General features: G+C 43.0%; 1 protein-coding gene and 1 non-coding gene across 2 annotated transcripts; one reads left to right on the plus strand and one right to left on the minus strand.

Moving 5' to 3' along the window:
* Nucleotides 1–7,146: 7,146 nt before the first annotated feature.
* Nucleotides 7,147–7,960, minus strand: LOC112083437. Its single transcript, XM_024151464.1, has 2 exons — nt 7,638–7,960; nt 7,147–7,555 (listed from the first exon to the last, which is right to left on the minus strand). Exons 1-2 carry the CDS (start codon nt 7,958–7,960, stop codon nt 7,147–7,149), a joined length of 732 nt encoding a protein of 243 aa, XP_024007232.1.
* Nucleotides 7,961–16,873: 8,913 nt separating this feature from the next.
* LOC112083746 lies at nt 16,874–16,981 on the plus strand. The gene has a single exon (XR_002897875.1). It is a non-coding gene; the product is annotated as a small nucleolar RNA R71 (small nucleolar RNA).
* Nucleotides 16,982–18,288: the final 1,307 nt, after the last annotated feature.

Here is an 18,288-nt window from a genome sequence, read left to right on the forward strand (position 1 = left end):
AGTGAGAGATGTGAGGCCTTTTTCTGAATAAACTTGACAGAAAGTATTTGGTTTAGGGCGACAAGAGTAGAGTCTCATGTAGATCTAGCTCTGCATCATGAGTCTAGAGTAGGCTAGGAAGAGATCTTGGGAAACACTGAGTGAAAAAGAGAGAGTTTGAGATGAGAACCAGGGGATGGAAAAGAAAGCGGTTTGGGGTCTGCTGTTTAAAGAAAGAAAAGATCTTGTGTTTTGAAAAGAAAAGTCTAGCCTCTAAGTAAAGAGAAAAGTAAAGAAGCCAAAAGGCTCAAGTGTTTGAAAAGAAAAGAAAAGAGGCTAGACAGTGCTATGTGAGAAAGAGCTAAGTGAAAGGTTCAGACCCCAAAGCCTGAGTTTAAAGATGAAATGATGAATCCCCTGGTGAGAAAAAGAGTGAGAGTGAAGTGAGGAGTGGGTTGATGAGGCAATGAATGCCTTGAGAGAGGAGTAGCTCGGATGTGATCTTCATGGGGCATTGGGTAGATGGGATTCTACTCTTGTATGCACCAGTTGCCTTTTACCCTTAGCCTTCTGTTAAAGTTTATTCCTTCTTGAGTGATCCCTTGAGCTGCATTGAAACCATAAGCATTGAATGAGATCATCTTTGTCTCATAACCCTGTCCCAAGACAAGTGAGTTCACATGATTTGCATAAGCTTGATTCACATGAGCTTTAATGAATGTCAAAAGGTTGGAACTATGGCTGTTTGTGAAAGCTTAAGCTTGAGCTTGATTCATTTTATGATGAGTATGGCTAAAGTTTTGTGAGTAATCTTGTTTGCACTGCATCTTAGAATTAGAAACTAGGACAATGAGCCTTAAATTCTTTTAGTGATACACTCTCTCATTAAGGAATATGAACTCCCAATGCATCCAACCTCTTTCTCTCATTTGCTCTTTTTGCTTGAGGACAAGCAAAGGACAAGTGTGGGGGAGTTGATATGTTCATAATTTGCATCATTTAGGTTGCATATTTCATTCCAAATCATATCTTATTTCATGCATTTTAGGTCTTTAGGTGTTGTTTTAGAACTTAGGGGTTTGCATTAGGTCCAAGTGAGTTTTGCATGTTTTGGAGTGTTTATAGGTGGGTTGGAAGCAGTTTGGACCTAAAAAGATGAAGCCAGGAGGAGAAATGGTGAATGGGGGTTTAAATGGTGAAACCAGCCTTTTGGAGATTCTCGGCGCTAGCCTGTACCGCGGGAAGCTTTTTCTCGGCTATTTTCATGTACCGCGGGTGAATTTCTCGGCCAAAACGCGTACCGGCTGTTCAAGTTTCTTGGCCAAAATTCCTGGGTGCACATATATCTCCGAAATTGCGTTACCGGAAAGTCTTGCCGGGCGATTCAGCCTACGAGGTCTTCAGAAACGATCAAGATAATGGAGTCTAGATCTGAGAACAGGTGGAATCAATAAGTTTGGAGCACCGAGCTGAAAGATACGGCCACCGGAAGACAGACCTCTCTCGCATCCGTTCCGGAGCAATCCCATACGTCTGGAAAGATCGCCTGTCCGGGAAATCTTAACGTCCGATTCAGATTACAGGGTCTTCATCAAAGTTGGAGATGATAAGGTCATGAATCTCGAACAGGTAGAATTATTGGATTTGGAGTCGTGAGCATAGAGTTAAGCTCACCGGAAGGTACACCTGTCTCGCTACAGCTTCAAGACCGGTCCAATGAGTCACAAAGATTTCGTGGGACGATGCCTTTCCTTTCTGATTAAGTTGCCGGGGTATTCATCAAGATTATATATCCTTGAGTGCTGAACATCTGAGTTCATCCAGTTTGGTGCTACGTGCTGAAAGATATCATCTCCGGAGTGAACACTAGTCTAAGAGCTTCGTTTTGACCGTTTCAATGCACTACAGAGATGAGCCGTCCAGGAAACCTTCCAATTCCCAAGTACTGAAGGTTTCGTCACCAAAGTTCAATATATTTGAGTGCTCTCTCCACTGCAGCTGGAATCAAGCCATTTGGATCTATATCCTGGAAGTTACGCTCCCCCGAATGTGAAGTGGTCCGAGGAGATTTGAAGTCTGCGAGATACTTTTGCGACTTGGATAACTCGCAGCCCTTAAAAGGATAATTTCTGGGAATTTAGCTGCATGTGGAGATGTGCGGGTAAGGTAACCCTGGATGAGGTCTGAAACACCCCATCCCGGACTCTAAGCCCGTGGAGATTGTTCCCGGTCATACCGCTATACGGCTCCGACCCCATCAGTCCATTTTAGGGTCTAGTCCTTTATTTAATCTATGTTCGATGTATGTATTCTTAGATTCACTAACTTCAAATCGATATGTAATATATAAGTAAGATAACAGATATTTTATTGATATAATAAAGGATTCAATACAACTTAAGAGTTTGCATATAAGCTATTATAAGTTCGCATGATCCTACTATCTGTTCTATCACACCACCCATCATCCTTGGCTAAACGGCCTGCGCGCCTATCCTTTTTCCTTTCCGTGTTCATCGCTTCCTATAAACCAACATCATAAGTACACGCTATTCTGGCTAAATATTATTCATGCACATGTATGCGTTTTATGCTCATGATTCCCGACCCTTTTTATTAACCCACAGTAATCTATTTTTCCGATACGGATCATGGGTCAGCCTTGGACCGGCCGAGTCTCGGTAAGATCGGCCCCGCCTATCAAACTGCTCGCCAGCCACGCCGACCGGATCCGAACAATACTACACAACCGAGCGCGCTCTATCGCCGGCCCAAATCTCAATTCCATGGCCGGCGACTTGTTGGGATTTCAGCCGGGTCACACAAACGGATCGGCCTAGCCCATACTTGGGCCGATCGTTTAATGCGCCCGGTGAAACACTTATCGGTTCGGCCGAGACTTACCATCTGATCGGCCTAGCCCATACTTTGGCCGATCATCAGATTCGCCCGGCGGACCGACAATTTAACCGCGCACGCTTACAACTATAACACGTACCTTTAGTCACTTGCGGTCGGATTACCTTCACCGCACTTATCACTTCCCTTCTTTCTCCGCGACCCGCACCAGCCGCTCCGGTCGGTTTCTCTTACCGCCAGACAGGTTACTTCTCTCCCCCGGTTTGCCTTAGTCTCACAGTTTGGTAGAAATTTGGGCAGAGTTTTTCTCCCTGTTTGTGCGTGTCTAAAAATGGGGACAAGGGGGTCTATCTATAGATTTCTCCTTGTTGTAACCGCCTTGGGCGAACTGGTGCATGTTGTTGGCCGAACGGGTGTGTTGATTGGGTGCATAGGCTTTTCAACCCTTCGGCCATAACCGCCCAAGTCCAGCCAGCTCACTTACCACTTAGCTCGAACTGTATTATACTCTTCCCAGCTGAGCTGAGCTTCCCGGCAGCTGATCCAGCTAGCTTAGCTTACCCCTTCCAGCTCGTCTTAGCTCAATTCAACTCGTTGAGCTATCTTTCTTTCTTTTTCTTGGCTAAGTCCCACGCTAACAAACTTAACCCATCCTTCTGGACCATGGCTCATGTTCTTCCTTAAACTCTCGGCCATTGTTTCCTGTTTCACGGCCATAGTCCGTCCCGGCGACTCTATTGCGAATCGGGGACGTTACAAGTCTCCCCCTCTTGAAAGGGATTCTTCCTCGAATCCGGGCTAAGGGGTAGAACCTTGTTCCATTCCTCGAACCACTCGGGATAATCAGCCTTCATCCGATACTCTGTTTCCCAAGTTTCTTCTTCCACACCGTTACTTTCCCAAACGACTTTAACCATCGGTATCATCTTTTTCCTTGTTGCTTTTTCCATTTTGTCAGTGATCCGGATGGTCTTGTTTCCACAGTCAGATTCCCTTTAAGGTCTGAAAGAATCTCGGCTAGGACTTTATCTTGATCCGTTAAGCACTTCCGTAGTTGAGATACATGGAAAACGTTGTGGAATGCCTCCATCTCCGGTGGTAAGTCTAACTTGTATGCGACTACCCCAACTTTTCCACAATCCGGAGTGGTCCTATGTACCTTGGATCACGCTTCCCCCTCTTGGAAGTTCGAGCCCTTCCTTTGAACGTGATCATCTTAAGATATACCAGATCGCCCACCGCGAACTCAAGGTCCTTTCGACGCTTGTCCGCATAGCTTTTCTGTCTGTCTTGGGCTTCCTTCATTTTTATCTTTAGGAACTTGATCCTTTCCGTGGTTTCCTACACAATAGCCGGTCTAATTGCACTCCGCTCCCCCACTTCAGTCCAACAAAGCGGTGTTCGGCACGGCCGCCCATATAAGGCTTCATACGGCGACATCCCAATGCTGGCTTGGAAACTGTTGTTGTAAGCGAATTCGGCTAAGGGTAAATATTTTTCCCATGAACCGCCCTAATCTAGAACGCAAGCCCGTAGCATGTTTTCCAGGATTTGTATGGTCCGTTCTGACTGACAGTCTGTCTGCGGATAGTAAGCCGTGCTCATGTTCACTCTTGTTCCTAAGGCATTTTGAAAAACCCTCCAGAAGAAAGATGTGAACCAAGAATCCCGGTCTGAAACTATGCTTGCCGGAACACCACGAAAACAGACTATTTCATCCAGATACCTGCCCACAATGTGTTCAACACCATCCCTCTTCTTAATTGCGATGAAGTGAGCAGACTTAGTTAATCGATCCACCACAACCCAGACCACATCACGTCCGGTCCTTGTTCGGGGAAAACCAGTCACGAAATCCATCGTTACATTGTCCCATTTCCACTCCGAAATGGGTAAACTCTGTAGCAACCCACTCGGGACTTGATGTTCCGCCTTTACCAGTTGACATGTAGGACATCTTGCCACCCACTCAGCCACGTCCCTTTTCATCCCGACCCAATGATAATACCATTTCAGATCCTGGTACATCTTGTTAAGTCCGGGATAAATCAAAAACTTAGACTGATGCACTTCTCTAAGGATTTCTTCCTTTAACTCTTTCACCTCTGGAACACATACCCGGCCGTTAATCACAATCGTGCCATTGTTTGAGGTTTGGTACTCCATCTTTCCATTCTGCACAGCCTTGCACAAGACCTCATCTTTTCCTTGTGCAATCCGAATCCGGGTAAGCAGGCCAGCTTGATCTGCCGCCCCTAAGTCAAACGGTTCCGGTTTGGTGGACAAGGCATTAAGGTGCAATGTCCCAATCATGTTTACTAGCATCTCCGCTTCTTTTCCCGCAGCCACTTTGGACTGTATTCTGCTCAGAGCATCCGCGACTAAGTTAGCTTTGCCAGGATGGTAAGCTATATCCAAGTTGTAATCTGCCACAAGTTCCATCCACCGCCTTTGCCTTAGGTTTAATTCAGGCTGCGTGAAGATGTACTTCAGACTCTTATGGTTGGTGTAGATTTGCACTTTAGCTCCATAGAGTTAAGATCGCCATATCTTAAGTGCAAAGACAACTGCCGCCATTTCCAAGTCATGGGTTGGATAATTTCTTTCGTGTTCCCGTAACTGCCTTGATGCATAGGCGATCACCTTGCCTTTTTGCATAAAGACACATCCCAGCCCGTTTATAGATGCATCCGTGTACACCACATACGGCTCGTCTGTTTCCGATAAAGCTAGAACCGGTGCGCTTGTTAATTTTTCCTTCAGCCCGGCGAAACTCTTTTCACATTCCTCCGTCCACGTGAATTTCATATCCTTCCCGGTCAGCCACATCAATGACTTGGCTAAACTCGAGAATCCATTCCCAAACTTCCTATAATATCCCGCCAAGCCGAGAAAACTCCTTATTTCCGAGGCGTTTTTGGGTCTTGGCCATTCTTCAATGGCTTTGATCTTCTCCGGATCCACCGATACACCTTGGTCCGAGACAATATGTCCTAGGAACCCAATACTCCTTTGCCAAAAGCTACACTTTCTCAATTTCGCATATAGCTTTTGGTCCCTTAGTCGCTGCAACACTGCCCTCAAATGACCTTGATGCGTTTCCCGGTCTTTTGAATAAACGAGAATGTCATCGATGAAAATGATAACAAACTCGTCCAGAAAATCATGGAAAATCCCGTTCATCATCTTCATGAAGACTGCTGGCGCGTTGGTCAATCCGAATGGCATAACCACAAATTCAAAGTGGCCATACCTAGTCCGGAAAGCCGTCTTGCGCACATCCGAAGGCACTATGGGAATCTGATGATATCCCGAAGCCAAATCCACCTTTGAGAACACGGTCGCCCCTTTCAACTGATCCAGCAACTCGTGTATTCGAGGCAACGGGTACTTGTTCTTAACAGTTACTCGGTTAAGCCCTCGGTAGTCGATGCACAGCCTAAAGCTTCCGTCTTTCTTCTTAACAAATAGAACCGGCGCTACCCATGGTGAACTACTTGGCCTGATATATCCCTTTTCCAATAGCTCTTCCAACTGTTTCTTAAGCTCGGCCATTTCTGCCGGAGCCATCCGGTAAGGCGCCTTCGAGAGTGGGGTCGGTCCCAGTTCAAGTTCTATCGTAAATGGATCCGACCGGTCAGGTGGTAAACCTGTTAAGGCCTGGAACACATCTGCGAATTCATTGACTACCGGAATTTCCTTGATCTCGGCACCTTTACCCAAATCAGCTGTGGTGATCATGGCCAAGTAAGCCTCACATTCTCCAGCATCCTTTCTGCTTGGATTGCCGAGACTATCAAACTTCCTGAAGTTGATCGAATTCCCTGGAACTCCAACCTTTCCGCATCCCGCTCAAACCGCACCCGCCCCCGGTAACAGTCTAGCGTTGTTTTATATTTCCCTAGCCAGTCCATACCCAATATCACTTCATGATGCTTGAGTCGGACTATGACTAGGTCCGCCAGTAGGTTTACCCCACCGACCATCACCGAGATGTCATGGACTGTTTCTTGCGAGAACATGACCTGACCACCTGCGGCAATGACTATTCCATAGTCTTTCTCAGGTTCTCTATGGAACCTGCCTTTTCCTATCATTTTCGGGCTCAGAAAACTATGTGTAGCCCCTGTATCAAATAAGACGTGTGTTGACACGCCGCCTATTTCTAGGGTCCCTACACATTTATCCTAAATGCTAAGTTCCTTATCCTTTTTACCCCGATGCAATGCCATGCTCGAAATTTAAATTATTGAATAGGCTAGGAAACTTACCAGTGATCTCACTGTAACTTCCAGCCTCTTCAATTTCCTAAACCCGGGGTGCCACAGCCTGTCTCTTAACTTGCTGTGTGTCCCCGCTACGGTTTCCCCTTTGTTCCATCCGTATTTCAGCTTGCAGCTTAGGACATTCTTTCTTGAAATGTCCGGCCTTCCCGCAATAGAAACAGGATCTTTCCTCATTTTTAACCCTGAGCTGCCCTTGCTCAATCCGTGGACAGCTTTGAACCGTGTGGTTCTTGCTTCCGCACTTGGCACATGCTCCATCCATTTTCCAGCATGTACCCCCGTGCTTCTTTCCGCAAGTCGCACATTCCCCTTGTTTAGCCGAGGCTTGACCGCCTTCACTGACCTGATCCCATTTCCGTTTCCTGTTATCCACGATCTTACTCACCAGGTTGGGACGTGTTGGGGCTCTTTCCTTATTTTCTTCCTCAATACTGGACTCAACAGCCGCACCCCGTTCCACTAATTCCGCAACCGATCTGAATGGGTTCGGAGATCTCCCCTTAAGCCAATCACCGGATCTGTGTATCCTCCTTCATCAATTCCCCTCCAACACACCATCGAAGACGGGTGAATTCCACCTTGTACTCTCGGACAGTCCGGTTTCCTTGTGTTAAATCCAAGAATTGCTGTTCAAGTCTATCCCAAGCTTCTGAGGGAAAGTACTTCTGGTTGAACTCCTCCTCAAACTCGGCAAAAGTGTCTATACCTCCCGAGCGCTTTTCCACTGAGACCCACCAGTTATGTGCATCCCCTTCAAGGAAATCGACCGCGATGTCCTTCTTGTAATCCTCCGGCACCTTGTGGATCGAAAGTTTCTGACCAGGCGGTTCCTCCATTCGTCCGCCTCTATCGGGTCAGAACTACCTCGGAATTGCCTAGTTCCAAGCCTAGCCACGTGATCCAACACGACCAAATAGTCCACTTTCCTTGCTGGCTTAGCCGGTGATGAATCGAGTTCCACCACCTCCGCAGCCATGTTTTCCTTCTCTTCTACAATCGGAATGGCCGTACGAATCCTTGTGGATTGCCCATCGGACATGTTTCCCACTGGTGCCGCAGTTTGACTCAGGACCGTCAATTGTGTCATAATGGCTTGGAGTGTTTGCCACATCTCCACAGGAGTATGTACTGCAGTCTGGTTTTCCGTTCCAGCCGCCGCACCTTCCTTATTTTCACCGCCTCACGACCATCCTGGTCACCCATCAGCCTTTTCCCGTTATCCACGACCTTGGTCTGTCCATGAACGACCAAATTCCCGTTGCCCTTCTCTCTTTCCCCAGCCTCAGGTCCGGTGGTGTTGTGAGCAGACGGATCCGCCACATTGACCTGACTTGTTTCGGCCGTCTCCTTATTCTTTTTACTTTTTCCCATCTTGTTGCTTTTACCCATCTGCAGAAATCATTTAGTTAGTGCATCCTAACTATTACCAAGATTCTTAGACAAGCCTAAGCAACAACCTAGCGCGAGACCCTTTTAGCCAATGAGTGGTGTACCCAAAATCCAACAAAACCGTCCTAGGAGCAAGCATGCTCTGATACCAACTTGAAACACCCCATCCCAGACTCTAAGCCCGTGGAGGTTGTTTCCGATCGGACCGCTATACGGCTCCGACCCCATCAGTCCATTTTAAGGTCTAGTCCTTTATTTAATCTATGTTCGATGTATGTATTCTAAGATTCACTAACTTAGAGTCGATATGTAATAAACAAGTAAGAGAACATATATTTTATTGATATAATAAAGGATTCAATATAACTTAAGAGTTTGCATATAAGCTATTATAAGTTCGCATGATCCTACTATCTTTTCTATCACACCACCCATCATCCTTGGCTAAACGGCCTGCGCGCCTATCCTTTTTCCTCTCCGCGTTCATCGCTTCCTGTAAACCAACATCATAAGTACACGCTATTTTGGCTAAGTATTATTCATGCACATGTATGCGTTTTATGCTCATGATTCCCGACCCTTTTTACTAACCCACGATAATATATTTTTCTGATACGGATCATGGGTCAGCCTTGGACCGGCCGAGTCTCGGTAAGGTCGGCCTCGCCTATCAAACTGCTCGCCAGCCACGCCGACCGGATCCGAACTATACTACAAATTGATCGGCGATGCGAGCAAAAGCGGGGTTGTTGTTTTTCGTTTTACTAAGCTTCAGGTTTTAAATTTATAACCCCTAAATGTCTGCAAGTGCACAAATGTGTGCTGTAGTACTTAGGGTATCGATCCACAGAGACTTAGTTGTTTCAGTACGAATTCACTGCAACGCTTAAATCAGATTAGAACTAAACAGGTTTTGGTTTTGGTTTTTGGTTGTCACTAAATCTAAACTAGAAAGAAAGTAAAAAATAAAGAGCAATTGAAAACGAAAGCAAATAAAAGTAAGTAAAATCGATTAAACAAAAGCGAATGAAGGCAAGTAAATAGCGATTTAAAAGCAAATAGAATTGAAGGTTGTAAGCAATGAAAGACAAACGTTGGGGCTCAAGGGGTTTCGCAGGGGTTCATGGTCTATGCTAGGTCGATTTTAAACAAGTGATAAAGGTAATCAACTACGTAAGTTCTAGAACTCGAGGCACGGAAGTATGAATAGTCTACTTTCGCAGCACAAAACAACTATCTCTCGCAACCCTAATCAGTAGGTTTCCACGAAGGGAGAAGATGCAATAGCAGAACAAGACTCATCAACATTCACAACTCAACTACAGGTAGGTTTCCACTCCTATAGAAGAATTGCTCGTTTCACCCTAGTTCAGACAATCAATGAAAGCTTTCGCAACATATCGTATCAGATCGGCTTCTAAGTGGCCAGCAAAGAATCACGCAGTAAGATTAAAGGCAAACGAAGAACATCTAGAAGATTATAAATCCTAAATCTATCGATTCATAAGCAAAGACACATGAAATTCCCTTTGAAAAATCCCTTTAAATCCAACTGGGTAACTACTCAAACATATTGTAACAAAGCATCATAAACGAAATTGAAAGTGCAGGAAACTAAAGAAAAGAAGGAAGAAAAACGAAGAACAGAGTTGCAGGTGGAGGCGCGATGATGCTCTCCAGCGGCGGCTCCTTCTTCGGGATCGACGACGGCGGCCTCCTCTCTAGGGTTCCACAAAATCTCTCTCTCTTTCTGTCTTATGTCGTCTCCTTCGATTCCCCTCTTTAGAATGACCTCAAGGGGGTATTTATTGCTTCTGGGGTGGTTCTGGACACTTAGGGCTTCAAAAATAACGAAAGGAATTGATCTGGGCTTTAATTAAGTCGTCGGGAAAGTGAACGACCAAAGTCCGCGGTCGCGGTGGCTCTACCCGCGGGAAAATGGGTGTTGGCCGCGGTCCCGGCACATGCTCTCTTCCGGAACTGCATTTTCTGTCATTCTTGCATCGGGAGTATTTGAAGATCTAACCGTTGGATTGTCTCCAAACCAAGTGCATTAGAAAGCGGGTTGGATCCTCTATGTTTTCTCAAATTCTGGGGGTGATCAGACGGTGAGAAGGTCTTCATCGCTTGTCATACTTCTGACGGTCTGCATTTATCCAAAATTGCTCATTTGTTCCAAATTGCATATCTTTTGCCCAAGTTTCCTGTAAAGTCTTTTGAAACTCTAAAACATTGAAAACACTTTAAAAACCTTTGAAAACAGAGTTAAAACACCTGCATAAGATACAATTATGATCCATAAAAATGGTCAAAATACGGTGTTATCAACTCCCCCAGACTTACCTTTTTGTTTGTCTTCAAACAAACTTAAGTCAGGAAAGAAATTTTTGAAAAATCGCAGGAACTAAACAATATCTCAGTGACCGTCCTTCTAAACCATAACGTATCGTGAAACATCTATTTGGATCTAGTCTAGAAAATTCTCACCAAAATACAAGCAAACTAGTCCGTTAATCCGTCATGCGAAAATCTATACACTTAGATCTAACATCCAGTCAACTAGCTCTCTACATTCATTAAGTATAGTAGTGAATTCTCATCAAAGACATTATTCAGGGTAGACGGCGTTTGGCATTAAGGTTATTTAAGTGGTGGAGCTTAGGTGTTTAGGGTTACTTGAAGAATATGGAGGATGCAAGATATTATGCAAAACCACAGGAGAGAGAAGGACCTGTTGATGACCGCAGATTTTCAGTCACTTCTCCTTTGCCAAATGTTGCTGCATAATCTTCCTCATTTGTTGTAAACAGTTGTTCCCCCAGACAGATATTTTCCGGGAATCATAAAGATAATCTCCAAAACTCCATATAATCAGATCAAGCTTGTCTCAAGTATAAAATTCGATCCTCCTAGACTCTCTAAGGTTTTAATTTCCTCTCCCTTCATATTTTTTCTTTTCTTTTTCGGATTTTTTTTTTTTTTTTTTAGAGAGGAAATAACCTTTTATAAAGAGAGAGTGTAAGGAACGAAATTGTACCAAGATTTTGAAGTTTTTCCAAGGCAAACTGAATTATCTCCTTTTGTTGAATAATTCCAATGAAATCGCAGGTCTCTGTCTTCAGTGACTGAAAACCGCGTTGATCCTCTTTCTCTCCGACGTTTTTGCACATATCTGCATATAGAACAATGAAAAACAAGAATGCATGTGGTTTGAAAGAGGTTAGGTTCGGTGGGGAACTAGCTAAAGATAAACTAGCCATTCAGGATCAACAAAGAGTGATAAAAGGATAAAGGAGTCCTGAATGTATGATTCGTTTCCTTGATTTAACGCTTTAATGAGCTAGTCAAAATTAAGTCCAGATAAAATGAGCTAGTATATCCTGTCAGAAAGAATCTCTATGAATAGAAGTCCTCTGGTGGGATTTCGTAATGCAAGTATTCTAACTACCGCCTAGTCTAGGCCTAAATCACAAAAAGAGCAAAAAACGAGGAAATAGCGTAGAAGCACACTGGTCTAAATTCATCATAGTAATGTTTATTGTGTTCCTGGTTTGAAAACTTTTTGAAAAACATTTTGAAAACAATTTTTGAAAAACATTTTGAAAAAAACTTTTTGAAAAATTTTATGTGTCCAAAACAAACTCAAAACAAATCAAATTTTAGTAACGAATGAGCATCCTCCCCCAGACTTATTTCACATTGTCGCAGTGTGATAAATCTTGGCAATAATGGTAAAGAAAATAGAAAAGTTGAAATGTTTAAGTGAACTTATCGTGCTAGAGAGTGCTGCTCGTCTTTTGTATTTGTTCTTCCTTATTGAAAATATGAAATTAAATGAAACAGAAACAAAGCAATGGAAATAGAAAATAAAGGTCAAAGGGAAATAGATTAAATACCAAGTGGGTTGCCTCCCACTAAGCGCTTGTTTCAAGTCATTAGCTTGACATTGTTGCTCGATTAGACTTAACCGGGGTCGTGACACTCCTTGGTCTCATCATTGGCCGATGATGGATCAATCAAAAACATCACTTCTCTTTCGTCTTCGGTTTCTTCAGCCAGATATGGCTTTACACGCTGTCCATTCACTGTAAATGAGTTTCCGGTTCTGTCCCACAGGACAATGGCTCCATATGGTTTGACTTCCTTTATCGTGAAGGGTCCTGACCATCTTGAACGTAATTTTCCTGGAAAAAGCTTAAGACGAGAATTGAAAAGAAGTACCTTATCGTTAGGAGCAAAAGTTCTATGAAAAATCTTCTTATCATGATATGCTTTAGTCTTCTCCTTGTAGATCTTCGAGTTTTCGTAAGCATTGTGTCGGATTTCTTCTAACTCGTGAAGTTGAAGTAGTCTTCTTTCTCCAGCTGTTTTCAGGTTCATGTTCATCTCCTTGATAGCCCATTGCGCCTTCTACTCGAGTTCTACTGGAAGGTGGCATGCCTTTCCGTAAACTAGGTTGAATGGTGTTGTTCCTAATGGTGTCTTGTATGCTGTTCGATATGCCCATAATGCATCGTCAAGCTTGGTAGACCAATCTTTGCGATGAACTGCAGTTGTTTTCTGCAAAATCGACTTGATTTCTCTGTTTGAGATCTCTACTTGACCGCTGGTTTGGGGATGGTATGGCGAAGCAACTTTATGTGTAACTCCATTCTTTCTAAGAAGATTCTCGAAAACTCTGTTGATGAAGTGCGATCCTCCGTCGCTTATCACAATTCTAGGAACTCCAAAACGAGGGAATATTACAGATTTAAACAGCTTCATGACAACTTTCGCATCGTTGGTGGGACTAGTGACTGCTTCAACCCACTTAGAGACGTAGTCTACTGCTACTAAGATGTATTGGTTTCCAAAAGAAGTAGGAAAGGGTCCCATAAAATCTATTCCCCAGACATCGAAAATTTCGACTTCGAGAATAAAATTTTGAGGCATCTCATTCCTTTTGCTTATGTTGCCCATCCTTTGGCATTTATCGCATCGCGATATATAAACTTGAGCATCTTTGAACAAAGTAGGCCACCGAAAACCAGCTTGTAAGATCTTTGAAGCGGTTTTGAAAGTTGTGAAATGTCCTGCGTAAGACGAGCTATGGCATCCCAATATAATTCCTTCCATCTCTTCTTCAGCCACGCATCTTCGAAATAACCCATCAGCACATCTCTTACAGAGATAGGGTTCATCCCAAAAATAATGTCTTATGTCTTTCAGGAACTTTTTCTTCCTATACCCAAAAAATTGCGGGGGCTCTACATCAGCTGCTAAGTAATTTGCTATATGCCTAAACCATGGGGTGTTGAAAGCATCTGCTCATCGCATTAGAAGACGTGGTGGTGCGGTATTAGCATTGGGGGCTTGTATCTATAGCATAGATGTTTTCTTCAGGCAAACTGTCATTTAAAAGCAATCTTTCTTCAACTCGAATTCGTGAAAGATGATCTGCAACTCCATTATCTGCTCCTTTCTGATCTTGAATTTCGATATCGAATTCTTGCAGTAGGAGGATCCATCTTATCAACCGAGGTTTAGCGTCTTTCTTAGACATTAAATACTTGATTGCAGCATGATCAGTATGAACTATAACCTTAGATCCTACGAGATAAGAACGAAATTTCTCAAATGCAAATACGACAGCTAGAAGTTCTTTCTCTGTTGTAGCATAATTGCATTGAGCTTCGGTTAGAGTTCTGCTTGCGTAGTAGATTACGTGCAGTTTCTTATCTTTTCGTTGGCCAAGCACTGCTCCGACTGCATAGTCACTTGCAGCGCACATGATTTCGAATGGGAGTTCCCAATCAGGTGCTTGCACGACTGGAGCGGAAACAAGGGCTTGTTTGATCTTATGAAACGCGGCTAAGCACTCATCATCGAACTCGAAGTTCGTTTCCTTGCAAAGCAAACGCGTAAGAGGTCTAGCTATTTGAGAAAAATCTTTTATGAATCGCCTATAGAATCCTGCGTGTCCTAAGAAACTACGAACTCCTTTTACGTTTGTGGGTGGTTGTAGGCTGGTCATGACCTCGATTTTCGCTTTGCCAACTTCAATACCTTTTTCCGGAAATTCTGTGCCCAAGCACGATTCCGTCTCGTACCATGAAGTGACATTTTTCCCAATTTAATACTAAGTGCTTATCTTCACATCTTTGCAGAACTTTACCAAGGTTGCCTAAGCATTTTTCAAAAGAAGATCCATAGACGGAGAAATCTACCATGAATACTTCCATGAAATCCTCAATAAAGTCTGTGAAGATTGACATCATGAACCGCTGGAAGGTAGCAGGTGCATTACACAATCCAAAAGGCATACGTCTGTAAGCAAACGTGCCATATGGACAAGTGAATGTCGTTTTTTTCTTGATCCTCCAGGCGAATAGGAATTTGGAAAAATCCGGAGTATCCATCAAGGAAGAAATAGTAGGGATGATTAGCTCATCTTTCTAGCATTTGATCTATGAAGGGAGGTGGAAAATGATCTTTCCTAGTTGCTGCATTCAGTTTCCGGTAATCGATACACATATGATGTCCAGTTACTGTTCTTGTAGCAATCATTTCATCTTTATCATTTTTAATGACAGTGACTCCTCCTTTCTTTGGAACAACATGAACTGGGCTAACCCAAGTACTGTCTGAGATAGGAAAGATTATTCCAGCTTCTAAAAGCTTCATAATCTCCTTCTTGACAACATCCATGAGATTAGGGTTCAGTCTCCTTTGACTTTCGATTGAGTTTTTAGCATTATCCTCTAGATTTATCTAGTGCATACAAAGATCTGGAGAGATTCCAGGTATGTCATCAAGTGAATATCCTAAGGCTTTTCTATGCTTTCTCAGCTCAGTCAACAGCATTTTGGTTTCTTCTTCCGTCAAACCAGAGTTTATTTTGACAGGATAAGTAGAATTTGGTCCAAGGAAGGCGTACTTTAGTCCGACGGGAAGAGGTTTAAGCTCGACTTTAAGGGCTTTAAGCTCACTCCAAGGATCGTTAATTGCTGCAGCAGTGTCTTTAGGAGGTGTAGGAATGTTTGTTTGGTCCTTAAGATCTAGATAGTGTAGAGGTTTCCTATAAGTTTCGGATTTATCAAGCATACGTGCGCACTCACTCGAAATTTCTTCAAGAAAATTGCGTTCATCTTTTGGGGGTGAAAGCGTGACATTTAAAGGGTCGTCTAGAAGCAGATCGTCATAGACTTCCTCAATAATTCCGTCTAACTCATCAACCCAACAAATTTTGCCATCCAAAGTTGGTTTATCGAAACTTTTGTTCATGTCAAACTGCATAACTAGGCCGGCTAGATGAAGGTCGATTTTTCCTTCAGGAACATTGATTATGGCTCCGGCTGTAGATAAGAATGGTCTTCCAAGAATAAGTGGATCCTTAGGTTCTTTTTCTAGTTCTAGAACTACGAAATCGGTTGGTATGGAACATTTTTCGATTTCGACGGGAACATCTACTAAGATACCTACATTCTTTCTCCTTTTCCTTACCCTTTTCCTCATCTTTGGGATCTTTAAGAAATTCAGGCTCTTTGTAAGCTAATCCACTCCTAAGTGTGATAGCTTTTACATGATCGGAGGGATCTGCTTCACTTGAGCTTTCGAAAGAATTTTCACTTAGCTCCTCTTCAGAATTTTCTAAGTTTTTAGAATTAGTTATGACCATCAGGCTAAGGAGGGTATCGAAATCCTTCTGCATCTCTTTTAGTTCAGATCTAAGATCACTAATCTCTTGAGACATAGATTTTTCAAGCTCTAAATTCTTTTTGTTTAGGTTTTCAGCTTCAGAAGAGAGAAAACTTGGATAGGAAACAAGATTAGATTGAATAGCCGAGATTGGTTCGGAAGGTGGTGTCCAACCAGGCTCGGAAGACGTTTTCCCGCGGTCAGGTGGCTCACGACCGCGGTGAATCATGTCTTGGCCGCGGTCAGAACCAGCACGACCGCGGTGAAAGCTTGCTTGGCCACGGTCCGATTGAATGGACCCGCGGTGATCAGAAACGAATGGAAAATCTTGAATTTGATAGACTTCTGCAGTGTTCACCATCCCTTGACCATAAGAATCCATTGGGTTGTCCCAGCCATCAAAGTTACATGTATTGTGTACCCTATTTGGTTGTTGCAATCCAAGATGACTCATTATGTGATGGAGACACTTTATAACTTCCGAAATTTCTTCTTTCTTCTCAGGAAGTGCAGAATTACCAAAGGTTACTTGATTTCGGATGCTGTTTCCTAAATTTTTAATGAAAACGTGAGCATCTTCTACAGATCTAGTTGTGAAATCTCCATTACTTTCTATATCAAAAGAGTGTCGCAACTCAGGAGTTATACCGCGATAGAAGATACCTAGCAGGTATTCCTCGGCATATCCATGGTGTAGACAATCTCTTTGGTATTCCCTAAATCTTTCCCAAGTATCTAAAAGATCTTCATCTTCTTTTTGTTTAAAAGTTCTTATCTTCTTTCTTAAGAGATTTGAACGATTTCTAGTGTAAAAACGATTTAGGAAAGCAGTTCTACACGCTGCCCACGTTTTTAGTGAAGCAGGTGGCAAAGATTTTAGCCTTTTGCTGGCCTTATCTCTAAGAGAGAATGGGAAAAGACTACACTTGTGGTAATCCCCATTTGCTGTACTGGTTGCACATAATTCTTCGAACATCTCGATATGGTCTATCGGGTTTTCGAATGAATAACCAGAGAATTGATTTTGTTGAACTAAATGGATATGGGGTACCTTAATTTCGATTTTGCCATCCTCAGGTAAGGCTGGTTGAATAGCTCTTCGATCTCCCATGAACTTTCGAGTGAATCGAAACTTCCAATCAGTTCATCATCATCTTTGTGTTTGACCGATCCGATCAGCTAATTGTCATCATAGATCGGTTCTTCAAACTCATCATCAGTCAGGTCATCATCGCTTGGATCACCATCCACACGATTTGGTGGATCACCAAGAGTTCCGGGAACATGTTCCCGGTCTCTCATTGCAGAGAAACCTGAAAAAATTCAAAAGAAAAAGTAAAAATAAACAAGTGTTATAATGGATTTAAGCTGGGATTCGCAACGAAACAAATCAAGTCCCCGGCAACGGCGCCAAAAACTTGATGCGAGCAAAAGCGGGGTTGTTGTTTTTCGTTTTACTAAGCTTCAGGTTTTAAATTTATAACCCCTAAATGTCTGCAAGTGCACAGATGTGTGCTGTAGTACTTAGGGTATCGATCCACAGAGACTTAGTTGTTTCAGTACGAATTCACTGCAACGCTTAAATCAGATTAGAACTAAACAGGTTTTGGTTTTGGTTTTTGGTTGTCACTAAATCTAAACTAGAAAGAAAGTAAAAAATAAAGAGCAATTGAAAACGAAAGCAAATAAAAGCAAGTAAAATCGATTAAACAAAAGCGAGTAAATAGCGATTTAAAAGCAAATAGAATTGAAGGTTGTAAGCAATGAAAGACAAACGTTGGGGCTCAAGGGGTTTTGCAGGGGTTCATGGTCTATGCTAGGTCGATTTTAAACAAGTGATAAAGGTAATCAACTACGTAAGTTCTAGAACTCGAGGCACGAAGTATGAATAGTCTACTTTCGCAGCACAAAACAACTATCTCTCGCAACCCTAATCAGTAGGTTTCCACTCTTATTCTGGAAGGGAGAAGATGCAATAGCAGAACAAGACTCATCAACATTCACAACTCAACTACAGGTAGGTTTCCACTCCTATAGAAGAATTGCTCGTTTCACCCTAGTTCAGACAATCAATGAAAGCTTTCGCAACATATCGTAT

This window comes from Eutrema salsugineum, unplaced genomic scaffold, assembly GCF_000478725.1.
Source record: "Eutrema salsugineum unplaced genomic scaffold, Eutsalg1_0 scaffold_6, whole genome shotgun sequence".
NCBI lineage: Eukaryota > Viridiplantae > Streptophyta > Magnoliopsida > Brassicales > Brassicaceae > Eutrema > Eutrema salsugineum.